The sequence below is a fragment of the Pinus tabuliformis genome, chromosome 2_1, assembly GCF_031772625.1.
Source record: "Pinus tabuliformis cultivar Carrire ecotype Pingquan chromosome 2_1, CPIR1, whole genome shotgun sequence".
NCBI lineage: Eukaryota > Viridiplantae > Streptophyta > Pinopsida > Pinales > Pinaceae > Pinus > Pinus tabuliformis.
Window position 1 is genome coordinate 18,815,391 of NC_142299.1, and position 23,686 is coordinate 18,839,076.

The 23,686-nt window shown below is 39.9% G+C and overlaps 1 protein-coding gene across 4 annotated transcripts in view; it reads right to left on the reverse strand.

Annotated features, from left to right (window-relative positions):
• Positions 1-594: 594 nt before the first annotated feature.
• The window catches only part of LOC149198465 (uncharacterized), a 233,429-nt gene continuing 210,337 nt past the window's right edge, over positions 595-23,686 (reverse strand). For 2 of the 4 annotated variants that reach the window (XM_089399288.1, XM_089399287.1), the window contains exons 5-12: positions 3,023-3,148; positions 2,768-2,917; positions 2,489-2,602; positions 2,197-2,235; positions 2,027-2,095; positions 1,700-1,798; positions 1,434-1,566; positions 595-933 (exon numbers count right to left, since the gene is read on the reverse strand). In XM_089399288.1, the coding sequence (XP_089255414.1) occupies positions 896-933; positions 1,434-1,566; positions 1,700-1,798; positions 2,027-2,095; positions 2,197-2,235; positions 2,489-2,602; positions 2,768-2,917; positions 3,023-3,148 (768 nt within the window). In that variant the 3' untranslated portion in view covers positions 595-895. Of the gene's footprint in view, positions 934-1,248; positions 1,567-1,699; positions 1,799-2,026; positions 2,096-2,196; positions 2,236-2,488; positions 2,603-2,767; positions 2,918-3,022; positions 3,149-23,686 lie in introns of those variants that run through there. The other 2 variants (XM_089399285.1, XM_089399286.1) reach the window with 2 other exon arrangements.

Here is a 23,686-nt window from a genome sequence, read left to right on the forward strand (position 1 = left end):
CTGGTGCCACATCTTGTGTCCTCTTGTCTTGGCTTGTTTTCTATTGTTTATGTTCTATCTGCATTTTACTATCATGTTGATGTGATTGTTAAATTGGGCATTGATATTGGACTAATAAAAAAATTGAAGTAAAATTGCTTTTAAGCATAGAACATACCATTATTGTCTAAAGAAATTAACTTATACCCTAACTGAATGAGATTTTGCCATAATCTAACAATCTTTATCTTGAAATTGATATTTTAAATTAATTAAACTATTCCACTAGAATATTTCATTACTATATATAAAATTTGCTACACAATTAATTACTTTTTTCTATTTATTAAATGGATAGTTTTTTCTATTCATTAAATGGATAGTTTTTTCTATTCATTAAATGGATAATTGATATGATTTTTAGTTTAACTAATAAATTAAATTTATAAATAACGCAGAAGCTCCTTCTGTACTTCTCCTTTCCTTTATATATAAACTAACTAACTAACTGTGTTTTCCTTTATATATATATAACTGTGTTTTGATTCTTCATCTGAATTTTTTGTGTTGTTTTTACAGATTATAAAAATGTATTTATATATTTATTGTCTTCATTCCTGCATTATATAGATCTTCGCTTCTCAAAAATATGACAGATCATATCCTGGTAATTTGAGGATTTAGGTTATTCAATGCCAAATTCCAGTTTTGCATTAGCGCTGTCCAAATGGGATTCCTTGTAAACGTATCTTCTATACCCAATCGAAATGTCATGTCTCGACTCTTCTACATTATCTTCCATGTCAGGTTAAATCTTCAGAGTCATACTATCAAGCGTTTCCAAGAAAAACTAACTTGGCACGCCCCCTTGTTGCAAGCTAAAATGAGCTTTCTTCTAAACAACCAAAATGCATGATCATGATGAAAAACTATCTAGAACTTCGGTGAGCAGCCCTGCTTCAAAATGAAAGGAGTAAAAAATACTGCCCAATTTTTCATAGTTCCTTGAGAGAATAAAACAAAATGGCTTTTGACCCATCACACAATAAAAGAAGAGTTTTGAGAATACAGAATTTCATAGTCCATCATATTAACAGAGACATTTTGGAATTTAATTCGTGTAAGATTTTCAAAAATCGACGTTTGATTGGACACTCCAGCCGTCAGGTGAACAACTAACTTTAAAGATAAAGAAAACTGGAAGAAAAAAAGAGATGGCCAACCTCAAAAAAATGAGGTAAAAGATTATCGATTTGTGACGAAGGGAGATAAATGTAATGACTCATAATAAATTAATATAATACGTGGGAAATAAGGTCATAGTTGCCATAAACTATCATTCCTTATACACGCTTTCAAGTAAACCAGTCGATTAAAAAAATACTAGCCTCCTTTTATTCAAACAATCACGTATTTTCTTTGAAATTAATCCTCATCAATGTGGAGAAGATCACCTTCAAGCTCCAGGTCTGCATAAATACCACGAGCAACACGATTCTGACGGCTAGCTCGTTCAATAGATGAAACTATACGATTAGAGAGCCTTCTCACAGCCCATTTCCGATGCCAAGGTGCCATTTGAAGAACCTGGGTTAAAGAAAGATATTAAATCCAAATTATGCTCTCAAGGGTTCTATACACACCTTGAGATGAAACAAGAGAGTTTAGCAAACACGCTACAAACAAGCGTACAAGTTTGGACAGTGGTCACAAATCTCACCTCATCAGCATTGAAACTCTCAATGATAACTCCTCCTCGACGAGGAACACCAAGTTCCCTCCAATCCATTTGGAAATAACCAAATTTCAAAGCAAGTTCCTGATAAAATGCAAGGGGAAATGTTAGCAATAAGATCAAATATCTATTATTGATTTACTAACTTCCAGTTAAAGAAATTATCTGTCTTGTCTAAGCATGGGTTCAACTCATAGGTAAAACCATGAGCAAGAAAGAGTGTTTTATGAAAGAAAAACCATTAACATATCATCAATAGCCAAAACCCAATCAAAGTTTTTGCACATAAAACTGTTCACATTCTTAATGTACTTTAGTCAAAGGAGCTCTGTCATCTCCAATAACTCCCAGGACAAGTCCTCTATAATCAGCTGATGATCCCTGCATACGCAAAGATGTTTATAAACCCTGTAATCAATAAGCACAATAATTAACATGTTGATATTACACAATAAATAGCCACTGAAAATCCAAGTTCATACCTGCCCATGTATCTCAACCACTGGAATCCCTTTCAGAGTCTGCAGATTGAAATCTATAGTTAGGGACTCCACTGAGGTCTGACTGCTTTTAAGCTTGAGATATAGCTCCTATCTAGTTTCAACATTGCTCATTTCTAAAAATCTCTAGAGTCCTGATTACTGATGCCAAGGCATGTAATTCCCCGTAAAAGATACGTCTAGCATAATCATGGCATATTTTTAAAGGATTATAAATAAGAGCAAAGATCCCCTCTTACATAATAAATTTAATTAGATTTCAGTAGCAAATTACCTGCTTTGACACCCAATTCAGATATTCTTCCCAGGACAAAAGAGGGGCATCTCGATCTGGCCGGAGAACCTCCCAGCCATTTCCACGCAGCTGCTTTTCAAGCATATTTGCAACCTGCATGACGGATGCCATGCCCAACCTCTAGATTAACAGATTATGAAAGGGCAATCCTGGTAACCACTTACCCATATTCTTCTTGTTTCTATACAATTAATAATCCAGATTATCATTCCAGAGCAAAAGAACATAAAAAGACAGACTCATTGAAAAATTGTCAACCTCTAAGTTGAACTCTCGTTCTCCCAGTGCCCCAACTTCAACTCCAGGATCAATCCAATGACCAGGTACAACGGTAATAACATCTTTACTCCCTATAAGTTTTGCAGCTCTCAAATATGAAGATGGTGGAAGTGGAGGAACCCTCTTTGCCTACCAATAATGGAGAGTATGAGCAGAAATATCATTTGCTTAGTGGATAAATATTGAGAGCAAGTAGAAAATATTCAAGTTGAAACTTTGCTTCATTACGCATACCTTAGTGCCTATGATTTGTGAGATCTTCAGAGAATCAAACTTCAATTTGACTGGAAGGTTGTCACAAAATCTACAAATTCTAGACTGAAGAATATCTGAAGGCAATTCTGCAACTGCAGATGCAACCTGCATGAAAAATGAGAAGTATAAATGACAATGTTCTTTTCGCACGAGACAAAAACAAGTTGCAGGAAATGTGCACCCCCTTGTATCAGTCGTGTTTCATTCTACAACTAAAATGTTATATTTTGCCTAATTTGATTGTTGGGACCCAAATTTTTGGTTTTAATACCAAATTAGAGGTTAATCATGAATTAATGAGACTTTTAGAAGCCTTTACAACTGGACATTTTTCTTCCAAAGAGGGTTTGGCTGTCAATGTATGTACAATGTATTTCCAAAAAAAATTGTTCTATTTTGCCTAAATTTCATTGTTGGGACTCAAATTTTTGGTTTTAATATCGAATTAGAGGTTAATTATGAATTAATGGGACTTCTAGAAGCCTCTACAACTAAAAAAAGCCTTCAAAAGAGGGTTTCGCTGTCAATTTGCACCAAAAATGCTAGCAATTAATGGTAATGCCAAATTCTTAAAGTCATCCTTTTACTTAAATATTTAACATTACCATCTATTGTTTCAAGATGTTTGAGAATGGTTCCAACCTCAATGTGTTTAATATGGAGAAAGTAGAATTTCACATCCCATTTAAACTCAACAGACTTTACAATTTTCAGGATTCCAAGATTGGTAGGATTGCAATATTTTCATTAGATTATATCATGTATTACAGTATGGGATTGACATTTTATCAAGAGCATCAAGCCCTTTATGTACCTTGATGTTGGTGATATGACTCAAATTTTTGGTTTTAATATCGAATTAGAGGTTAATTATGAATTAATAGGACTTCTAGAAGCCTCTACGACTAAAAATTTTCTTCAAAAGAGGGTTTCACCATCAATTTGCACCAAAAATGCTAGCAATTAATGGTAATGCCAAATTCTTAAGTCATCCTTTTACTTAAATATTTAACATTACCATCTATTGTTTCAAGACGTTTGAGAATGGTTCCAACCTCAATGGGTTTAATATGGAGAATGTAGAATTTCACATCCCATTAAACTCAATAGACTTTACAATTTTCAGGATTCCAAGATTGGTAGGATTGCAATATTTTCATTAGATTATATTATGTATTACAGTATGGGATTGACATTTTATCAAGAGCATCAAGCCCTTTATGTACCTTGATGTTGGTGATATTGATTGTCACCACCCAAGTGGTAAATCCACACAACTGCCAACCCGTTCATAGTGGGGTCACATATCAACCCCCCTTTCTATGGTCCACATGGACTAACCCATACATGCACAAATGCACACATATATTATTCATTTAAATGGACGCAGGTGCAGGCCCTCCATGACCACGTCACCCCAAGAGTTAAATATCGACAGGTCTCAACATTGTTCCCCATTGAACTTCCAGGGACGATCTTTCGAGCAACATGGCGTTACACTCCTCGCACTGAAGCTTGCCACCCCCTTTTCCCATCCACCAACACATTCACACCACATGGCGCTTGTCCCATTAAATGGCCCTATTGTTGCACAAACTAGCAGGCCTAGTATATAGGTTAGAGCTAGAGGGCACAACAACTAGCTGGGACAAAGGCCCACTGTCACCACAGTGTACGTCCCCTTCTCTTCTCAGATTTCATTGACAGGAGGAGTCCCAATATGGAGGAACTTACTTAGGATGATGGATCAGTTATGAGGTCTGTAGTGATTTCCATGGCCGATTCAAATGAGAAGCTCAATACAAGGCTCTCTTGCTTCAATGAAGCTCAATTCCAATAAAGACCTAAAGGCAAGAATTAAGATCTAGGGGTTTATGATGTTACCATAAGGTTAGGTGTACCTAGAGTCGAGATCTCCAAAATGATATAGGACCTCTCAAATAAGCTCTTTGAAATAAGAAATAGCTTCGAGAAATGTGTTGCTAAAATTGAGAGACCTAGGTTGGGTCCACACAAGACTTAGGGTTTATGGAAAATCACAGGAGGAGGCCCTCCAAGGAGCTCACTAGGTCAAGGTAGCTAGAGAAAGCGTTCAGAATGATTTACTCCACCTAATACTATGTGTGAAACCCTCAAGGAGACCACTAACCAAGACGTTCAAGATGATTTTCCGAGATATGACTAGGGCTTGACTTTTCTCCCAAGGTTGGGTCCACACAAGACTTAGGGTTTATGGAAAATCGCAGGAGGAGGCCCTCCAAGGAGCTCACTAGGTCAAGGTAGCTAGAGAAAGCGTTCGGAATGATTTAATCCACCTAATATTATGTGTGAAACCCTCAAGGAGACCACTAACCAAGACGTTCAAGATGATTTTCCGAGATATGACTAGGGCTTGACTTTTCTCCCAATCTGACTGTGGGAAAGGGCTCAAATTTGGAGGATCAGTAGGGAAAACAACACTGCAGTAGCCTATACAAAAGGTTTTCGAAAGTCACCCCTCAAATGCAACTCACATCAAGCCTTAGCTAGCTGTCTAGGGTTAGGGCCGAAATTTGGAAAAAAGAGAAAAAGAGAAAGAAAGGAGGGTGATCCCCAAAACTTCTTGAATCAATGCCTTGTCCTAGAGCTATGGAGTCTATGTGATTCGAAATTCAGCCAAAATTGTCTTCAAGGAGGCTAGAAAATGATGCCTTAGCAAGCACTCTAGCATTTACCCAACCAAGATTTATGGACTTTCAGGGAAAGAAAACAAGTTCTAACCCACTAGGAATATTCATCTACTTGTTATCAATGAGTAACCTACACAAATCTGCAATCTAACAATCCTTTACAATGATATTCAATAATTAGGGCACAAAAGATAGAGCTAGTTACAAAATTTCCACATATTAGACATTTTTCATGCAAAAATCTTCTATAAGATTACTTACAAGACAACAAGAGATATATCCAAATTCAAGATCAAGAAGATAGCTCCAAGAGAACGAGAATTTCAGCTCTGAAAATATCGAAATGCATCGAGAGATCTCCAATAGGCAACCAAGAAAAAGTGTGAAATTCTCTTCGAGATAGCTAATCCAAGAATGTGATGATGATCCAATACAGATGAGGCTCCACTTTATTTATATGAGCCTCTACAAATTTGAATTAGCCTAATGAGCCCCGAAATTTATTTAAAGTGCGAAACAACATGTCTATGGTGCCAAGCCCACCAAATAGTTATTAGAGTGAATGATAAGCAATACCAAGAGGGACAAAATAGCGCAAAATGGAGTAGAAAGGGTTGTTGGACAGCCATGATGAGTCCTCAATGTTCCATGACGAAGAAGAGGGCTCCAAAAATGATAATCAAGGGCGTGGCCCATTGATTTCCATGCAAAGCATAATGTGGTGCTCCCAAGTGGGTGTGGGGCACAAGCAATGGTATCATGGGTCTCCAAGTGGCTTCATAACAAGTCATTGCTCCATCATTGAGGGATAGAAGATGACACATGCCCTCCCATGTCTCTCCGGATAAGACAAAACCTCATTTGGGCTCTGGATCAATTGCAAAGTGTCGGGTGTCAATGTGTTGTCGGTTGGGCAACGTGGTCCAAGTGCATCATCACCTCTGTATGACTGAGGCACAAACAAGCAATGTGTGGTACTAAAGAGGCCCATGATGTGGCAATCAATGCTCTGCAATGGTGGAAGCCCATGGTTGTCAACACTCACCCTACAAGCGCCATTGTGACCCTCTAAAGGCTTGGACCCTGTATAGGGAGACCAAGTCCAAGATGAAAACCCACTTGAAATCTTGTCTAAGATCCAATGTGTCTCCTCATGTTCCAGTACAATTAATCATTAGTGCGACTGAGTAAATAAGCTTGCTAATCAAGGGAAGAAGTGGACACTTCATAGTGGCATGCCCTTCCAAATGGGCATTAAAATGTACAAGTGTTACCTTGCTCAACAAGAGAGCTTAATGAAGGACCCGGTGGTTTCGACCTATGAGTGATAGGTCCATGGTACATCCATCAAATGGTAGGTGTCATGTGAAATAATGATGGAATGGAGTGGGGCACGAGGGAAGGCTCCAAGCCACATGCCATGGTACGAGGGGAGCTATGATGAGGGAAGCCCACACCTTGGGTGTGTGAATGTAGAATGAAGCAATCATGGTACATGAGTTATCCCGGCCTTTGTTTTTCCACCCTTCTTCATATGCCTTTTGCCTTTTATTGATTTTTCTTCCTTTCACTGCTCGAGGCTCCAGGGGATGAGAGCATGATGCGTATAATGTAGCAATGATTACCCCCTTAAGGTGTGGCAGTTCATCACCCAGCAGAGGTTGGGACAATCATGGGTTCCTGAATGATGCAGGGGGCACTCATAGGGGCCCTAGGAACCAGGGTGATGGCCATACTAATAGCGGGTAGAGCTCATGTTTGGCTTTTGCCCATGCGCTAAATTTTTATGTCTCGGACATCTTTTGCATTTTGTAGTACATTTCCTGTTGTAAGTGGCAAAATTATGCTTTTACAATTCTTTTTAACTGCATCAACCTCCAAGCATCATTCTAGGCTCGACCTAAAGTGTGGACAAGGGGTGTTGAAAAATGTATAACTAGCTTCAGTCTTCATAAGTATGAAATGTATTCTTGTAAATTATAAAATGAAAAGAAATTATTATTTGGAGCATGGTTTCATGCTCAAGTTCTTTTATTTTATAGGTCAAGCACCCATTGAGTACTTCTAGGGTTTGTCCTAGGTCTAAGAGTCATTGTCATATATTGAAGACCCCAAAGGGCACGTTGTATCTTGTAAAGAAAAATTATTTTTGTCTTTAAAGTGTCAAAATGCCCTCCAAGATCAAGTCGACCTAGAAACTGTCAAGTCAGACTAAGTGAAGAGCCACATCTACCCCTTGAAGAAGCCTACATAAAGAGAGAAACTCGTCCTCCAAAGGATCACTCACTCACTCATTCTATGCAAAGAAAAAGAGGTCGAAGGAAGTCGAAATATTTCGGCTAATTCTCTCTCCCACGTGCAAGACGAAGCTAGGGTTTCTGCACAAGGGTCATCTCTGGTTCGATCTTGGAAGGAGGAGAGAAAAGAAGTCAACCGAAGGTCACTTAGGGTATCTCTCTAGCCCTAAGTCTCAAATAAAGGCAAGCAAAGGGAAGAAGAGGCCCCAAAGAAGAAGATCGAAGTCTTCTAGTGTGGCAACAGCAGTTGTCAGGCAGACAGAATTTCAGATTTGTAGTAGGAGGTCAAAGTTCTTGCAGCAGGAGGCCAAGTTGGTGGTTGATCTTGAGCTTGGAGACAAGGTCATGGTATTTGTCAATTGAAGGATTTATAAGAAGAGAAGAGATTTCAAGGTTTTCCCCTCAAGAGGAGGGGTTTTGGCCCTGGCTTGTGGCCTACATACTGTGTCACTGTTCTTATTGTTTTGGTAGTTGTTTGATGTATCTCACATTATAATAATAAGGAACTAAGCTAATAAGGAAAAAGGAAACACAAACAACTATCAAGTTAAATAGAATTAACATATTCATTGCCCTATTGAATTCTCAACATGGTATCAAAGCTAAGGTTAGCAAAGGGCATCATGAAGATCTCCTCTACAATGAAGAAGTTCATCAAGAAGTGTTCCAAGATAGCAAGCCATCTCAAGGAAGGTATCAAGAAAGCATGGAGTCTCTTACTTTCTTCAAAGAAGGTATTAATCAAGGTAAAAGATGAAGGTCTCTTCTCGGCTCTCTCTGGCACATTTCAACATGAAGACATTTGGGTAATCGATAGCGATGCATCAAGACACATGACTGGCCATTCCAAACAATTGAAGACCTTATCAAAAGGAAAATCCACTTATTCAGTGGAACTTGGAGATAACAAGAGCTATCCCGTAAAGGGTATTGGATCAACCTCTATAAAGCTAGAGAATGGAAGCAACATACACCTCAACAACATTCTATTTGTTCCAGGTTTGCATAAGAACTTACTTTCCATTTCAAGCTTAGAAGATAAGGGTGATAGAGTAGCTTTCATTGATGGAAAGGTTGTTGTATGGAGTAAAGACTCAAGTATAGAACAAGCTAAAGTCATTGGCATTTGAGAAGGAAAACTCTATAGACTGATATCTCCTGTGGCCCAAGCCCTAGTTCACATTGAAATTAGCCCGTGTGAACTCTAGCATAGAAGATTTGGTCACCTACATTTCAAGATCCTTCTAACTCTAAGTTCCATAGTAAATGGAATACCTGATTTGAAGGAAGATCATGGAGTATGTAAGGGATGTGCATTGAGTAAGAATACCAAGAGACCATTTGGAAGCAATGCTTCACGGTCAAAAGAAATCTTGGATCTCATTCACTCTAATGTATGTGGCCCTATGACTCCTAAATCACTTGGAGGTCATCTATATTATATCACATTTATAGATGATCATTCAAGAAAGACTTGGGTTTACTTAATGAAAACCAAGGATGAAGTATTTACAAAATTTCAAGAATTCAAAGCTGAAGTGGAGAACCTTATAGAAAGAAGAATCAAGATACTAAGATCTGATAATGGAGGAGAATATACATCTAAAGAGATTATAGCATTCTGTAAGGAGTCTGGGATTAAGAGGGAGTTGATAGTCCCATATAATCCCGAGCAAAATGGAGTTGCAGAACAAAAGAATAGATCCATTGAAGAAAGTGTAAAAGCAATGTTACACGATCAGGATCTACCTAAGTTTCCATGGGGAGAAGCCACGAAGACAACTATTTACATTCAGAATCGAAGTCCCCACAGGTCCCTAGACAACAAAACTCCAGAGGAAGTGTTCACTGGAAAGAAGCCATCTATAGATCATCTTTGGATCTTTGGGTGTCCAATATATATTCATATACCTAAGGAAAAAAGAAAGAAATTGAATCCATCAGGTATGATGGGAACATTTGTTCGGTACAACAACTCATCGAAATCCTATAAGATCTACACAAAGGAAGGACATCACATAGAAGTCAGTCGTGATGAAATATTTGATGAAAGCGTAGCATTCAAGAAATCAAAGGAACTCTCCATAGACTCTGATGATGAAGAACTTCCAGTATTTGAGGAAGAAGTTGACAAGGGAGAAGAAGAATCACACAATGAAGAAGAAGGTCCTAGTGAGCCTATTCAACCTGTGGTCATCCCTAAAACAAGGAAAAGACCTAATTGGTTGAAATCTACACTACTTGATGCAGAAGGTCATGGGGCAACGAAAGGATCATTTAGAGAAAGCAAGAAACCCAAGAAATATTCTGGGTATGCTGCATACATGACAAAACTAATAGAAACAAAACCATCCACTTTTGAAGAGGTTGTAAATCATCAGGAATGGAAAGATGCCATGAATGAAGAGTATCAATCTATAATGAAGAATGGAGTCTGGGAGATCGTACCTAGGCCCGAAGACAAATTTGTGGTAACTTCCAAATGGATCTACAAGATCAAACATGTGGAAGATGGAAGTATAGATAAGTATAAGGCAAGATTTGTGGCTAGGGGCTTCTCTCAACTAGAAGTCATCGACTATGAAGAGACATTTGCTCCTACAGCAAGGTATACAACGATTCATTCATTAGTCTCTCTGGAAACATCGATGGGATGGAACATCCACCAAATGGATGTCAAGACTGCTTTTCTGAATGGCACGATAGATGAAGAAGTCTATATATGATCTGATAATCACCCTTGAGTGATCTCAGTTAAAGAATTATTGAATGAAGGTATTACAGACTCATGTGCTGGTGTGTGTCTATGTTATTTTAGGCAACGGATCGATCAGATTGCAAAATACACAGACACTGGAAAATGGAAAACAGCAAGAGAAACACAGTAAGCAAATACAAGAACACAACAATTAATAAGGAGTTCACCCTATCCTCCAGGGCTACGTCTCTGGTCCAGCTTTCAATGGTGGCCTTCTTTTATTGTGTCTTTAAAGCAGAGAATTACAATGAGGAGCTCAATCTGAGTCTCCTGAACAAAATTTCTTGGCAGGGTGGTTCTTGGATTCCCCAAGCCACTAGAGTGCACAGACTCCTTTCCTAGTCAAGTCTTGACCTCTCTGGTCTTTAATGGGAGGAGCCCAATGTGATGCTCAATTCCCGACAGAGCCTCTCAGGGATTGCTCGATGCTGCCTTATGCTGCAGGTCAGCTCGTCTCTCTGTCTTTTTGCTTCTTACTTCACTGTCTTTTCTTTTCTCTGTCTTCGTCTTCTTCTCTCTGGTTCTTCCTCTCGGTGTCCTCTATTCTTTGTCTCTATTCATGGCTTTAAAGCCAATCGATCTCAGGACTGCTCGCTTCCTCTTCCGCCCCCGTCGGATCGCCTGCTGCTACTCGCTTGGGGTTCCCTGTCTCTGTGTCATCATCAACGGCTCACAGGGAGTGGCCACTTGTCCTCTTGCGAACTGCGCCAACTCTTCTTCGTCGGTTCGGTTTTTCGGTTACGTCGGGAAATGACTCATCCGCCATCTCAGTGTCAAATCGGACTTCAAACTCTTTATGTGTCGCAGCTTAATCCCCTGTTAAATCCGGTTCCTCCATCGGGCGTGATCTCCGCCGTTAGATCTGGAGCCCCCAGATCCGACGACATTCACTCATTTCGTGCGGTTGACTTGCTCGACCGTTAGCGTGCGATGAGTGGTGGTTTTCTCTCTCATCCGCCTGCCACGCGTTGGGCGCTGAATGGAATCGCTCGTTTTTCTCCAAATCCGCTTACCGCCCAAGGGTGCCCTTGATATACTGCCAGTTTTGGAGCGTAGGTCCCGCCTTTAGCCTTTAGCGCTTTCCCCACGGTTTTCCTGGCTTCCATGCGACCGAGCACTCTGGGGCTTTCCTTCTCGAGGGGTTTTGCCCAGGCATCAGAAATGGCCTCCTTTTCCCGATCCGGGCTTCCCAAGTGCCAGTTTCGCCTCCTGTGCGGTCTCCATGGGCCTCGGTCAGCGCGCTTTGACCGAGGTCCTCGTCGTTCCTCACTGGCTGCCAACTGTTACTGTCCAGAGGTCTTCCTGATCGCTCTGTGCTCTTAATTTCGAAGTTTTTGTCCTGATTTGATACAGTCATGGTACTGTGATAATCTTCATGGATCTAATTCGGATCACGGCCTTCCCACTGAAAAAGCTTTTGGACCACCAAAAGTTGGTTTTCAAGCATCGACTAAGTGAGGGTATTGTTGTCTCACTTGTCCAATCTCGATCCACTTTGCACTGCTCGGCTTTGAACCCTTGAGCCCTACTCTGAGGTACTCAACATCTCCTCTACGCGTCGTCCTCACCTTCCTGTCCAGAACTGTGTCTTCCTGCAATTCATTAAGATATTGAGGTAGCAGGTCATCAATAGAAGGCAATTGACTCTGCTCTTCGAGATCCTCAATTAATGAGGGTTCAAACAATCTCAAGCAATCTGCATTCACGATTGAGTAGATGTGCATGTAAGCTGGTAGATCAAAGCGAAAAGCATTTTCACCAATCTTCTCAAGTATTTTGAAGGGTCCATACCGGATAGGCTTTAGCTTTTTACCTTCACCTTGCCTCCTGTCCTTGCTGATATACAGCCAGACTTGGTCACCAACTTGGAAACTATGCTCCATCTGATGCTTGTCATGCCTTGCCTTGTATTTGGCTTGGCTCTTTTCCAGCTGTTCCTGTACTGCCTGGTGGATCTCCTGGATTTGTTCAATGAACCTAGTTGCCTTGTCCACATCATTGTGTCCCTCAACTGTGGTATCTTTACCAAAGACAAAATCCAAAGGAGACCTTGGTGTGAAACCAAAACAGGTCTCAAAAGGAGATCTCTGTGTAGAAGAATGTTTTGCTCTGTTGTAAGCATGCTGCACATAACACAAATGTTCATCCCAAAGCTTAGGATGTTTGTTGCAATATCCTCTGAGTAACTGGATCACTGTCCTGTTAACTACTTCTGTCTAGCCATCAGTTTGTGGATGAAAAGTTGTGCTTTTCTTTAGTTTGGTGTCCATCAGTTCCCACAGACTTGACCAAAACTTCCCCACAAATCGGGTGTCTTGATCAGATACAATGGAAGTGGGTAATCCAAAATGAACCCATACATGTTCAAAGAACAGTTTTGCAGTTTGTTCAGCTGTAATCTGTTTATTACAAGGTATCAAAATACACATTTTGCTGAACCTATCCACAACAACATATAGATAATCATGACCTTTCCTAGATTTAGGCAGTCCTCCAACAAAATCCATGGAAACACTTTCCCAAGGGTGAGAAGGAACTGGTAATGGAGTGTACAAGCCTAGTTTTATGTCGCTAGGCTTGCTTTTAGCACACATAGTACACCCTCTTACATATCTAGAAACTATCTCATTCATTTTTGGCCAATAACAAAATCTTTGCAGCTGTGCAACTATTTTACTTACCCCAAAGTGACCTGATATCAAAGAAGTGTGTGCTTCTCTAATTATCTTTACTCTCTCAGTTTGTGGAATGCATAACTTCCCACAATGGTATAAGAGTCGGTCCTTTACATGATAATCCAATTCTTCTACTCGTTTGCCTTGACTTAAAGTTGCATATATATCTTTAGAGTCTATATCTTGAGCATATTGTTTAATGTAGCTTTCATGTAGCACAGAATTATGCTTAAGTATAGTAGATGCATTTATAATGGGTCTAGATAACATGTCTGCAACTTTATTGTGTATGCCCTTTTTATATCTGATGACTAAATGAAACTGTTGTAGAAAACCCATCCATCTATAGTGTCTTGATTGCTGCAACTTAGTTTGGGAGTGTAGATATTGAAGTGGTTGATGATCAGTATGTATCACTGTCTCTTTGCCCATTAAGTAATGTTTCCACTTTTTCACACTCTGAACTAATGCATACAATTCTTTATCATATGTAGGATAGTTAACTACTACAAGATTAAAAGTCTCAGAATGATAACATATGGGTTTACCGTGCTGTGTCAACACTGCTCCCATGGCATAGTCATTGGCATCTGTTTGGATCTCAAATGGTCTTTGAAGATCAGGCAGTGCTAGTACAGGTGCTGTACCAATCTTTTCTTTCAAGGTGTCGAAGGCTTTCTGATGTTTGCCTCCCCACTGAAACACCTTGTTCAATCCTATTAAAGCATGTAAGGGAACTGCAATTGAGGAAAAGTTAGAAAAGAACTTCCTCCAATATTGTGTTGCTCCTAAGAAGATCTCACTTCTGTAGCAGACTTGGGTTTAGGCCAGTTTACAATCACTGCCACCTTAGAGGGATCTATCTTCAATTCACCAGCCCTTACTATATGACCCAAATAATTCAGAAATGTTTTGCCAAATTCACATTTTGAGAGTTTAACATGAAGTTTTTCTCTTTTCAAAACATCTAGTGTCTGCTTAACATGATTTAAGTGTTCTTCCCACGTTTTACTAAAAATCAGAGTGTCATCCAGATACACAATAACAAAATCATCAAGAAAAGGTCTGAGTACATCATTCATTAATCTCATGAAAGTAGCAGGAGCATTAGTTAAGCCAAAAGGCATAACCAGCCACTCATACAATCCCTGCTTTATTTTGAAAGCAGTCTTCCATGCATCTTGTTCTGCAACTTTGACCTGATGGTATCCACTGTGCAAGTCTAGCTTAGTGAAATAAACAGCTTCTTTCAATTGATCTAAAAGATCATCTATGTGAGGAAGGGGATAACAATTTTTTATTGTTATCTTATTGAGTGCTCGGTAATCAATGCACATTCTCCACGAGCCATCCTTCTTTCTCACCAAAACGATTGGTGACCAACATGGTGATGTGTTAGGCCTGATGAACCCCTTCTCGAGCAACTCCTGCACCTACTTCTTGCTTTCAGCATTCTCTAAAGCAGACAACCTGTACATTCCAATGTTAGGCAAAGGAGCATCTTGCTGCAAAATAATATCATGTATTATTTCCTTTTTGGGTGGCAGACCTTTAGGTTCTTGAAACAAGATATCATATTCTGAAACAACCTTTTCTAAATCAGCTTGCTGTTTAGCATTACAGCCCTCAAATACATTGGTTTTTTCAGGTTTCTTTTCCTTTACAACCATCAGTAAGAATTGTTTGCATGAATTTATCATTCTTTTCATCTGCCCTGAGTTTATGAGAGTATAATTATTCTTGAGCTTATGAGCTCTTACAAAGTATTTGATTCCCTATTTAACGAGTAGATACTTGTTCTCAGCTCTATAGAAAATAGCTTTTCTATCATACAAGTAAGGACTTCCTAAAACAATTCCACATATATCCAAAGGAATTATGTCTAACTCAACCTCATCTACAAATGCTGACCCAAAATAAAACTTGAGTTTGCACTGTCTAGTCACTTGTAGTTGTGCTTTATCATTCAACCATCCTAATGGGTATGGTTTCTTGTGAGGTGTAGTTGCTAATCCCAATTTCTTTACAATTGCTTCAAAAATTAAATTTACTTGTGAGCCACTATCAAACAAAGTATCAATCTTTTGATGTTTGGAAATAACTCAAATATGGAAAAGCTCATGTCTTTTTCTCTCATTTTCTTCATCAATAACAGATTGTGCAGAATTACTAGTAGATGCTTCAGAATTCTTACCTTTTATACTTGTGGCTGCAATGGTTGTTTCATCTCCCGAGTCTGACCCCAAATCTTTCTGAATAGCTGCAGCAGTCTTCTTCTTCTTGCCCTCGAACTTCTTAGGTCTCAGCTCTGGATGCAGAATCCAACAATGCTCATCATCATGCCCATCCTTTTTACAGTGAGTGCATGAAGCCTTGCTTTTCTGTGCAGTGTTAGCCTTCCTTGCTTTCCACTTCTGCTTTCTTTTCTCCTTGCTCTTGCTTGTAGTGGGTTGGGATGGTCCCCCAACTTCTGGATTTCCATTCTTTCCTCTAGCTTCTAGATGAGTAGCTTGTACAGATACCTCATCTATACTAGTGGGATTAAACATGAGGATGGTATGCCTCATGTAGCTGTGTAGACCACCAATGTACTTCAACAGTCTCTGGTGAGTCTAATGAGATTCCTAGAATCAATGCTCTCTTTCTAAATTCCTGAGTGTACCCTTGCACACTTTGCCCTTTCAACTGTCGAAGAGTTTGCCAACTCATCATGGCTTGTTGCATGTAGGCCAATGGATAGAACTGCTTTTTGATTGCAGACACAAATTCACTCCAGACAGAGATAGTCTTACCATGTCTTTTCATGTCAGCTTGGGTTCTGCCTTCCCACCAAACCAAGGCAGTGCCTCCAAGGCGTAGGCTTGCCAGCTGAATCTTGCTCTTGTCTGAGTCGATGTTCTGCACTCTGCAATACACATCAATTTGTCTAATCCAATTGTCCAACTTTTTTGCATTTAACTCTCCATCATATATAGGCAAATCAAATTTAACATCTAGCTTGATCAAAGATGCTTTCTTGTTATGTACAGGGCTATTAGGAGGTGTGAGAAAGCTTTCCTCTTTCCCTTTTCCTTTTGAGTGGTCATGGAAATGTGATTCATCTTCTCCTTTGTCTTGTTTAGAGCCTGATGAATCTTCATCCTTGTGTTTTCTAAAGTCCCTATACATTTCTTCTACCATGGACTTTATGGCTAGGAAACTTTCTATGAATTGAGGGTTTGGCCCCATAGAACCTTCCTCTGACATTGTCTTCCGAGGATAGACTCTCCCAATTTCAGGATTAGTTTCAACCAACTCTCCTCCTAATTTGAGCTTTGATCTAGTGAGCATTCAACAGTTAAACCAACACGAGCTTGTCTAACCTGACAGCCTAGAGCTCTGATACCACTTGATCTGATAATCACCCTTGAGTGATCTCAGATAAAGAATTATTCAATGAAGGTATTACAGACTCATGTGTTGGTGTGTGTCTATGTTATTTTAGGCAACGGATCGATCAGATTGCAAAATACATAGACACTGGAAAATGGAAAACAGCAAGAGAAACACAGTAAGAAAATACAAGAACACAACAATTAATAAGGAGTTCACCCTATCCTCCAGGGCTACGTCTCCGGTCCAGCTTTCAGTGGTGGCCTTCTTTTATTATGTCTTTAAAGCAGAGAATTACAATGAGGAGCTCGATCTGAGTCTCCTGAACAGAATTTCTTGGCAGGGTGGTTCTTGGATTCCCCAAGCCACTAGAGTGCACAGACTCCTTTCCTATCCAAGTCTTGACCTCTCTAGTCTTTAATGGGAGGAGCCCAATGTGGTGCTCAATTCCCGACAGATCCTCTCAAGGATTGCTCGATGCTGCCTTATGCTGCAGGTCAGCTCGGCTCTCTGTCTTTCTGCTTCTTGCTTCACTGTCTTTTCTTTTCTCTGTCTTCGTCTTCTTCTCTCTGGTTCTTCCTCTCGGTGTCCTCTGTTCTCTATCTCTGTTCATGGCTTTAAAGCCAATTGATCTCAGGACTGCTCGCTTCCTCTTCCGCCCCCGTCAAATCGCCTGCTGCTGCTTGCTTGGGGTTCCCTGTCTCTGCGTCATCATCAACGGCTCACAAGGAGTGGCCACTTGTCCTCTTGCGAACTGCGCCAGCTCTTCTTCGTCGGTTCGGTTTTTCGGTTACGTCGGGAAATGACTCATCCGCCATCTCAGCATCAAATCGGACTTCAAACTCTTTATGTGTCGCAGCTTAATCCCCTGTTAAATCTGGTTCCTCCATCGGGCGCGATCTCCAACGTTAGATCTGGAGCCGCCAGATCCGACGACATTTGCTCATTTCGCATAGTTGACTTGCTCAACCGTTAGCGTGCAATGAGCGGTGGTTTTCTCTCTCAGCCGCCTGCCACGCGTCAGGCACTGAATGAAATCGCTCGTTTTCCTCCAAATCCGCTTACAGCCCAAGGGTGCCCCCGATATACTGTTGGTTTTGGAGCGCGGGTCCCGCCTTTAGCCTTTAGCCTTTAGCGCTTTCCCCACGGTTTTCCCGGCTTCCATGCGACCGAGCGCTCCGGGGCTTTCCTTCTCGAGGGGTTTTGCCCGGCGATGCGCGATCTAAACGCTAATCGCGCATCAGAAATGGCCTCCTTTTCCCAATCCGGGCTTCCCAAGTGCCAGTTTCGCCTCCTGCGCGGTCTCCATGAGCCTCAGTCAGCGTGCTTTGATCGAGGTCCTCATCGTTCCTCGCTGGCTTCCAACTGTTATTGTCCAGAGGTCTTCCTGATCGCTCTATGCTCTTAATTTTGAAGTTTTTGTCCTAATTTGATACAGTCATGGTACTGTGATAATCTTCATGGATCCAATTCGGATCAATATAGAGCAACCCTTGGGATTCGAAGTTAATGATAGGAAGGCATATGTTTGCATATTGAAGAAAGCATTATATGGCCTCAAGCAGGCACCAAGGGCATGGTATGCTAGAATGGATGCATACGTGCAAAGAATAGGCTTCACAAAAAGTTCTATTGATCCAAACCTTTATATCAAGGTTGTAGATGGAGAACCCGTAATCATTCTTCTATATGTAGATGATCTTCTCTTGACAGGTGTAGAAGGTCGAATTGAAGAATGTAAGAAGCAACTAGCCGCAGAATTTGATACTAAGGACCTTGGGCTAATGCATTACTATTTGGGACTAGAAGTTTGACAAGGACTTGATGAAGTTTATTTGGGACAAGGAAAGTACGTGATCAAGATGCTAAAAAGGTTTGACATGATGGATTGCAAACCTATGACCACTCCGATGATTACAAACTTGAAGAGACTAAGGAGTTTTGAATCAAGCCCTGTGGATCCTTCCAAGTATAGACAACTTATTGGCTCACTGATGTACTTGGTGAATATTCGACCAGACATATGCTTTGTAGTAAATGTTCTCAGTCAATTCCAAGTGGAGTTGAAGCATGATCATTAGATATAAACAAAACATATTATGAGATATCTGCAAGTAACCATCCATTATTGTCTGAAGTATGATAGAAGGAATGATGTCCAACTAATTGGATATACAAATTTGGAGGCAGTGAGCAAGATGGAAAGAGCACTACAGAAGGATGTTACAATTTGGGATCTTCCACGGTCTCATGGATGAGCAGAAAGCAAGACACGATTGCTTTGAGTAGTGTTGAGGCCGAATATGTTGCAGCCTGTGAAGTTAGCAGAGAAGCAGTATGGTTGAGGAAGTTGTTATCTGACCTGTTTGAAGGACCAATGAACCCTACAGTGATACTTTTTTATAACACCAGTTGTATACGTTTGCCTGAAGATCCAGTGTTTCATAGAAAGACAGAGAATATAAACAAATATCACTATATTCGAGAGCTAGTACAAAATGGTGTATTGCAGCGATAGTATATCTCCATTGATGACCAGGTAGCTGATATATTAACAAAGTCACTTCCGAACAAGAAGCTTGTGTACTTGAGAGACAAGCTTGGTTGGGTGATGTATCCTCCGTAATTGAGAGCGAGAGATATGTTGAAAAATGTGTAACTAAGTTTGGTCTTCATTAGTATGAAATGTATTCTTGTATATATAAAATGTAAAAGGAATTATTATTATTATTGGAGCATGGGTTTCATGCTCAAGTTATTTTATTTTATAGGTCAAGCACCCATTGAGTGCTTCTAGGGTTTGTCCTAGGTATAAGAGTCATTGTCATATATGGAAGACCCTATGGGCACATTGTAAATTGTAAAAGAAAATATATTTTGTCTTGAAAATGTCAAAATACCTCCAAGATCAAGTCGGCCTAATGAGTTGTCAAGTCAGCCTACATGAAGAGTCACGTCCACCCTTGAAGGAAGCCTATATATAAGAGGAACTCGTCCTCCATTTGGATCATTCATTCACTCATCTCTTATGCGAAGAAGGCAGAAGAAGAAGGTCGAAGAAGGAAGTGCAAAGAAGAGAAGGACAAAGAAAGTAGAGTGTTTGGGTCTCTCTCCATTCTTCTGGAAGTGCGAAGTTAGGGTTTTTGCGCTGGGCTAGTCTAAGGTTTGATTTTGGAAGCAAGAAAGAAGGAAGGCAAGCGAAGGTCTCTTAGGGCATCTTACTAGCCCTAGGACTCAAGTCAAGGCAAGCAAGGTCAAGGGGAAGGTAGTTAGAGGGAGATCGAAGTCTCCTAGAGAAGCAACAGCAGTTGTTGGGGAGGAGAATTTCGGATCCACTGGGAGGTCGAAGAGATTTCAGCAGGAGGCCGAGAAAGACTTGATATTGGAGAGTATTTGTCTGAGTCTAGGTCATGGTATTTGTCAATTGAAAGATCTAAAAGATAAGAAAATATTTCACGAGTTTTCCCCCAGGAGGAGGGGTTTTAGCCCTGGCTTGCAGTGTATATACTGTGTCATTGTTCTTACTATTTTGGTAGTTGTTTGATGTATTGCACATTGGAATAAGAAGGATCAAAGCTAATAAGTAAAAAGGTAACACAAACAATTCAACATTGCCCTATTGAATTCTCAACATGGTATTGTAGCTTTGGTTCTCTAAGGGCATTATGAAGATCTCATATACAATGAAGAAGGTCATCAAAAGGATTGCAAGCCATCTCAAGAAAGGTATCAAAGAAGTATGGAGTCTCATATTCTCTTCAAAGAAGGCATCACTCAAAGAAAAAGATGAGGGACTCTTCTCGGCTCTCTCTGGGATATTCCAAGATGAAGACATCTAGGTGATTGATAGTGGTGCATCAAGGCACATGACTGGTCACTCCCACCAATTGAAGACCTTGTCAAAATGAAAATCCACATACTCTATGGAACTTGGAGACAACAAAAGCTATTCAGTGAAAGGCATTGGATCATCATCCATAAGGCTCGAAGATGGAAGCAACATCCACCTCAACAACATTTTGTTTGTTCTAGGTTTGCACAAAAATCTACTTTATATTTCAAGATTAGAAGATAAAGGAGATAGAGTAGCCTTCATTGATGGTAAAGTAGTTGTATGGGAAAAAGGGTCAAGCATAGAACAAGCAAAAGTGATTGGCATCCGAGAAGGAAGGCTCTACAGATTAATATCTCCTGTAAACCATGCCCTAGTCCACACTAAGATTAGTCCATGTGAACTTTGGCACCGAAGGTTTGGTCATTTACATTTCAAGATACTTCCAACTCTAAATTCCATAGTAGATGGAATACCAAATCTGAAGGAGGATCATGAAGGTGTCTGCAAAGGATGTGCATTGGGCAAAAATACCAAGAGACCATTTGGAAGCAGTGCTTCACGGTCGAAAGAAATCTTGGATCTCATTCACTCTAATGTGTGTGGCCCTATGACTCCAAAATCACTTGGAGGACATCTTTATTATGTCACATTCATAGATGATCACTCAAGAAATACCTGGGTTTACTTAAAACCAACGATGAAGTATTTACTAAATTTCAAGAATTCAAAGCCAAAGTGGAGAACCTTACAGAAAGAAGAATCAAGATACTAAGATCTGATAATGGAGGAGAATATACATCCAAAGAGATTATAGCATTCTGTAAGGAATCTAGGATTAAGAAGGAATTGATAGTTCCATACAATCCCAAACAAAATGGAGTGCAGAAAGAAAGAACAAATCCACTGAAGAAAGTGTAAAAGCAATGTTATCAGAGGCAATTCCATACTGTGCATGTGAGGACGCAAGGGTTCTTGGAGGGCCAGTTTTCCGAGGCAGGTTGTGTCGGGATTGCTTGTGGAGAAGGGAAAATCTCCCTTAATAATTTTGGCCAAATTATCTTGATGTGGATAGCTAGTTTGATATCCAAATTGTACTCATATTTTCACTGTTGCATAATAATAATAAAACCCTCATTTGTTGCACCAGTTTTCCCACATTGGGTTTTTCTGGGGACATTTGTCAAAAAATAACGACGTCATTTTTATTGTGTGTGCGCTCTATATTTCTCAGTTCCAGTTTTACTTTCCGCAACGTATTTTATTTGTAAAAAATTGCAATGTGATTTATTCATTGCTCAGAGAGCGCCTCTCGGCACAATGAAATCATCATTACTATTGAGAAATCTAGGGCAGCTAGATCAGGTGTGATTTCTCTAAACTTGATAACTTCTTGTGACGTTCTTTTACTATAACTTCTTGTACTTATATGGTGTTCTTATCATCAAACAACTACCAAAACATGAAGATCAATTGAACAAATGGACACAAGATGTAGGCTGCTAGCGAAGGCCAAAACCTCTCCTAGAGAGGAAAAACCACAAGAAATTCTTCTCTTATTATAGAATCTTCAAATGACGAATTCCAAAACCTTTAGACCCAAGACTGAGACCCCTCCAAGACCAAGTCAACCTCCTTACTTGATATGCCTTCTTTAAACAGCTTCCAACAACAAATTTCGACATTCCAGCACCTATTGCAACTCCGAACCCCCCCCCCAACAACTTCGACCTTTCAAAAACTGCAATTTCACACGTGTGAGTGATTAGGACCTTTCTTGGTCTCCTCTTATTCTTTGCTTGAGATGTTTCTTCCTTCTAGGCTACTAGACCATCAAATAGGCTTCCTTACTTTGGATTTCGGTCCTTCTTGAGAGGTCAGAAAATTCGACCTTGACACTGCAGAAACCTTAGCTTCTTCTTTGCACATGTGAGAGAAAGGAGACAAAAACTAGGATTTAGTCCTTAATTTCTTCTTCCATAGATCTTCCTTCTTTTTTTCTTGACTTCCTTGTCTTCCCTTGTAGCTTCAACAGACTTGCTTGGATGTGTTCTTCAAATGAGGTTGAATGCTTCTTGTATATAGGCTTTCTAGGAGTGTGAATTGCCCTTAATGAGGCCAACTTCTTCTTTGCAAGCCAACTTGGTCTTGGAGGGATACATTAACACATTTGACTCAAAAATAATTATTTTGACTTGATACAAGATGCCCAATAGGGTCTATTACATATGACAATGACTCTTTTGACCTTATACAATGATGACAAATCCTAGAAGCACACAATGGGTGCTTTGACCTAAAACAAATTGAATTTGAGCATGAAACCCCATGCTTTATAAAAATGATAATAATAATTTTCTTTCTCTTTTAGATCAAATATATAAAATCAAGAGTACATAAGATATTATGAAGACCGAGCCTAGTTACAAATTTCAACAATTACAATATCTAACAATAAGTGGGTTAGGAATTAATCCTAATCATCTATCACTATGGAATTGAGGATTAGGGATTTGGCCCAAGATGAAATTATAAAATAAGCCTAAGGGAAAGGTGAAGACACATTTGTAATTGACAAAGAGACTTCTTAAGGAGTGAGAGACTCAATGATTGAAGAGCAGACGAAAATGCGCAGCAAGGGTTTTTCAGAAGGAGAATTTGTTAGGGTTGAGTTTGAGGAGACAGGCAAAAACTTGGGAGGAAAGTAGACACTGAGATTTTGTGCAGGCCGAAACTTGGAGAGAGGCTGAGATTTCAAGCTGGCATCTGAGACTCCAACCAGGGGTTGAGATTTTGCTAGGGCCGAGTCATCTTCTAGAGTAGCTGATTTCCTTTGCCCAAAAATCCAGTGGACCATTTCCAAGTTTAAATTTTTGCTGTAATTTCTGTGTATTTCTCTGTGGGTCAAACCCTAAATTTTCCAGATTAATAAAAATGAAGGGAAATTGTTAGGCAGAAAAATTTTGTTGTTCTTGTAGTTATTTTGATATTCTCCTATTTATTTCCGCTGCAATTTATTCCTGAAAAATTAAAATATCAG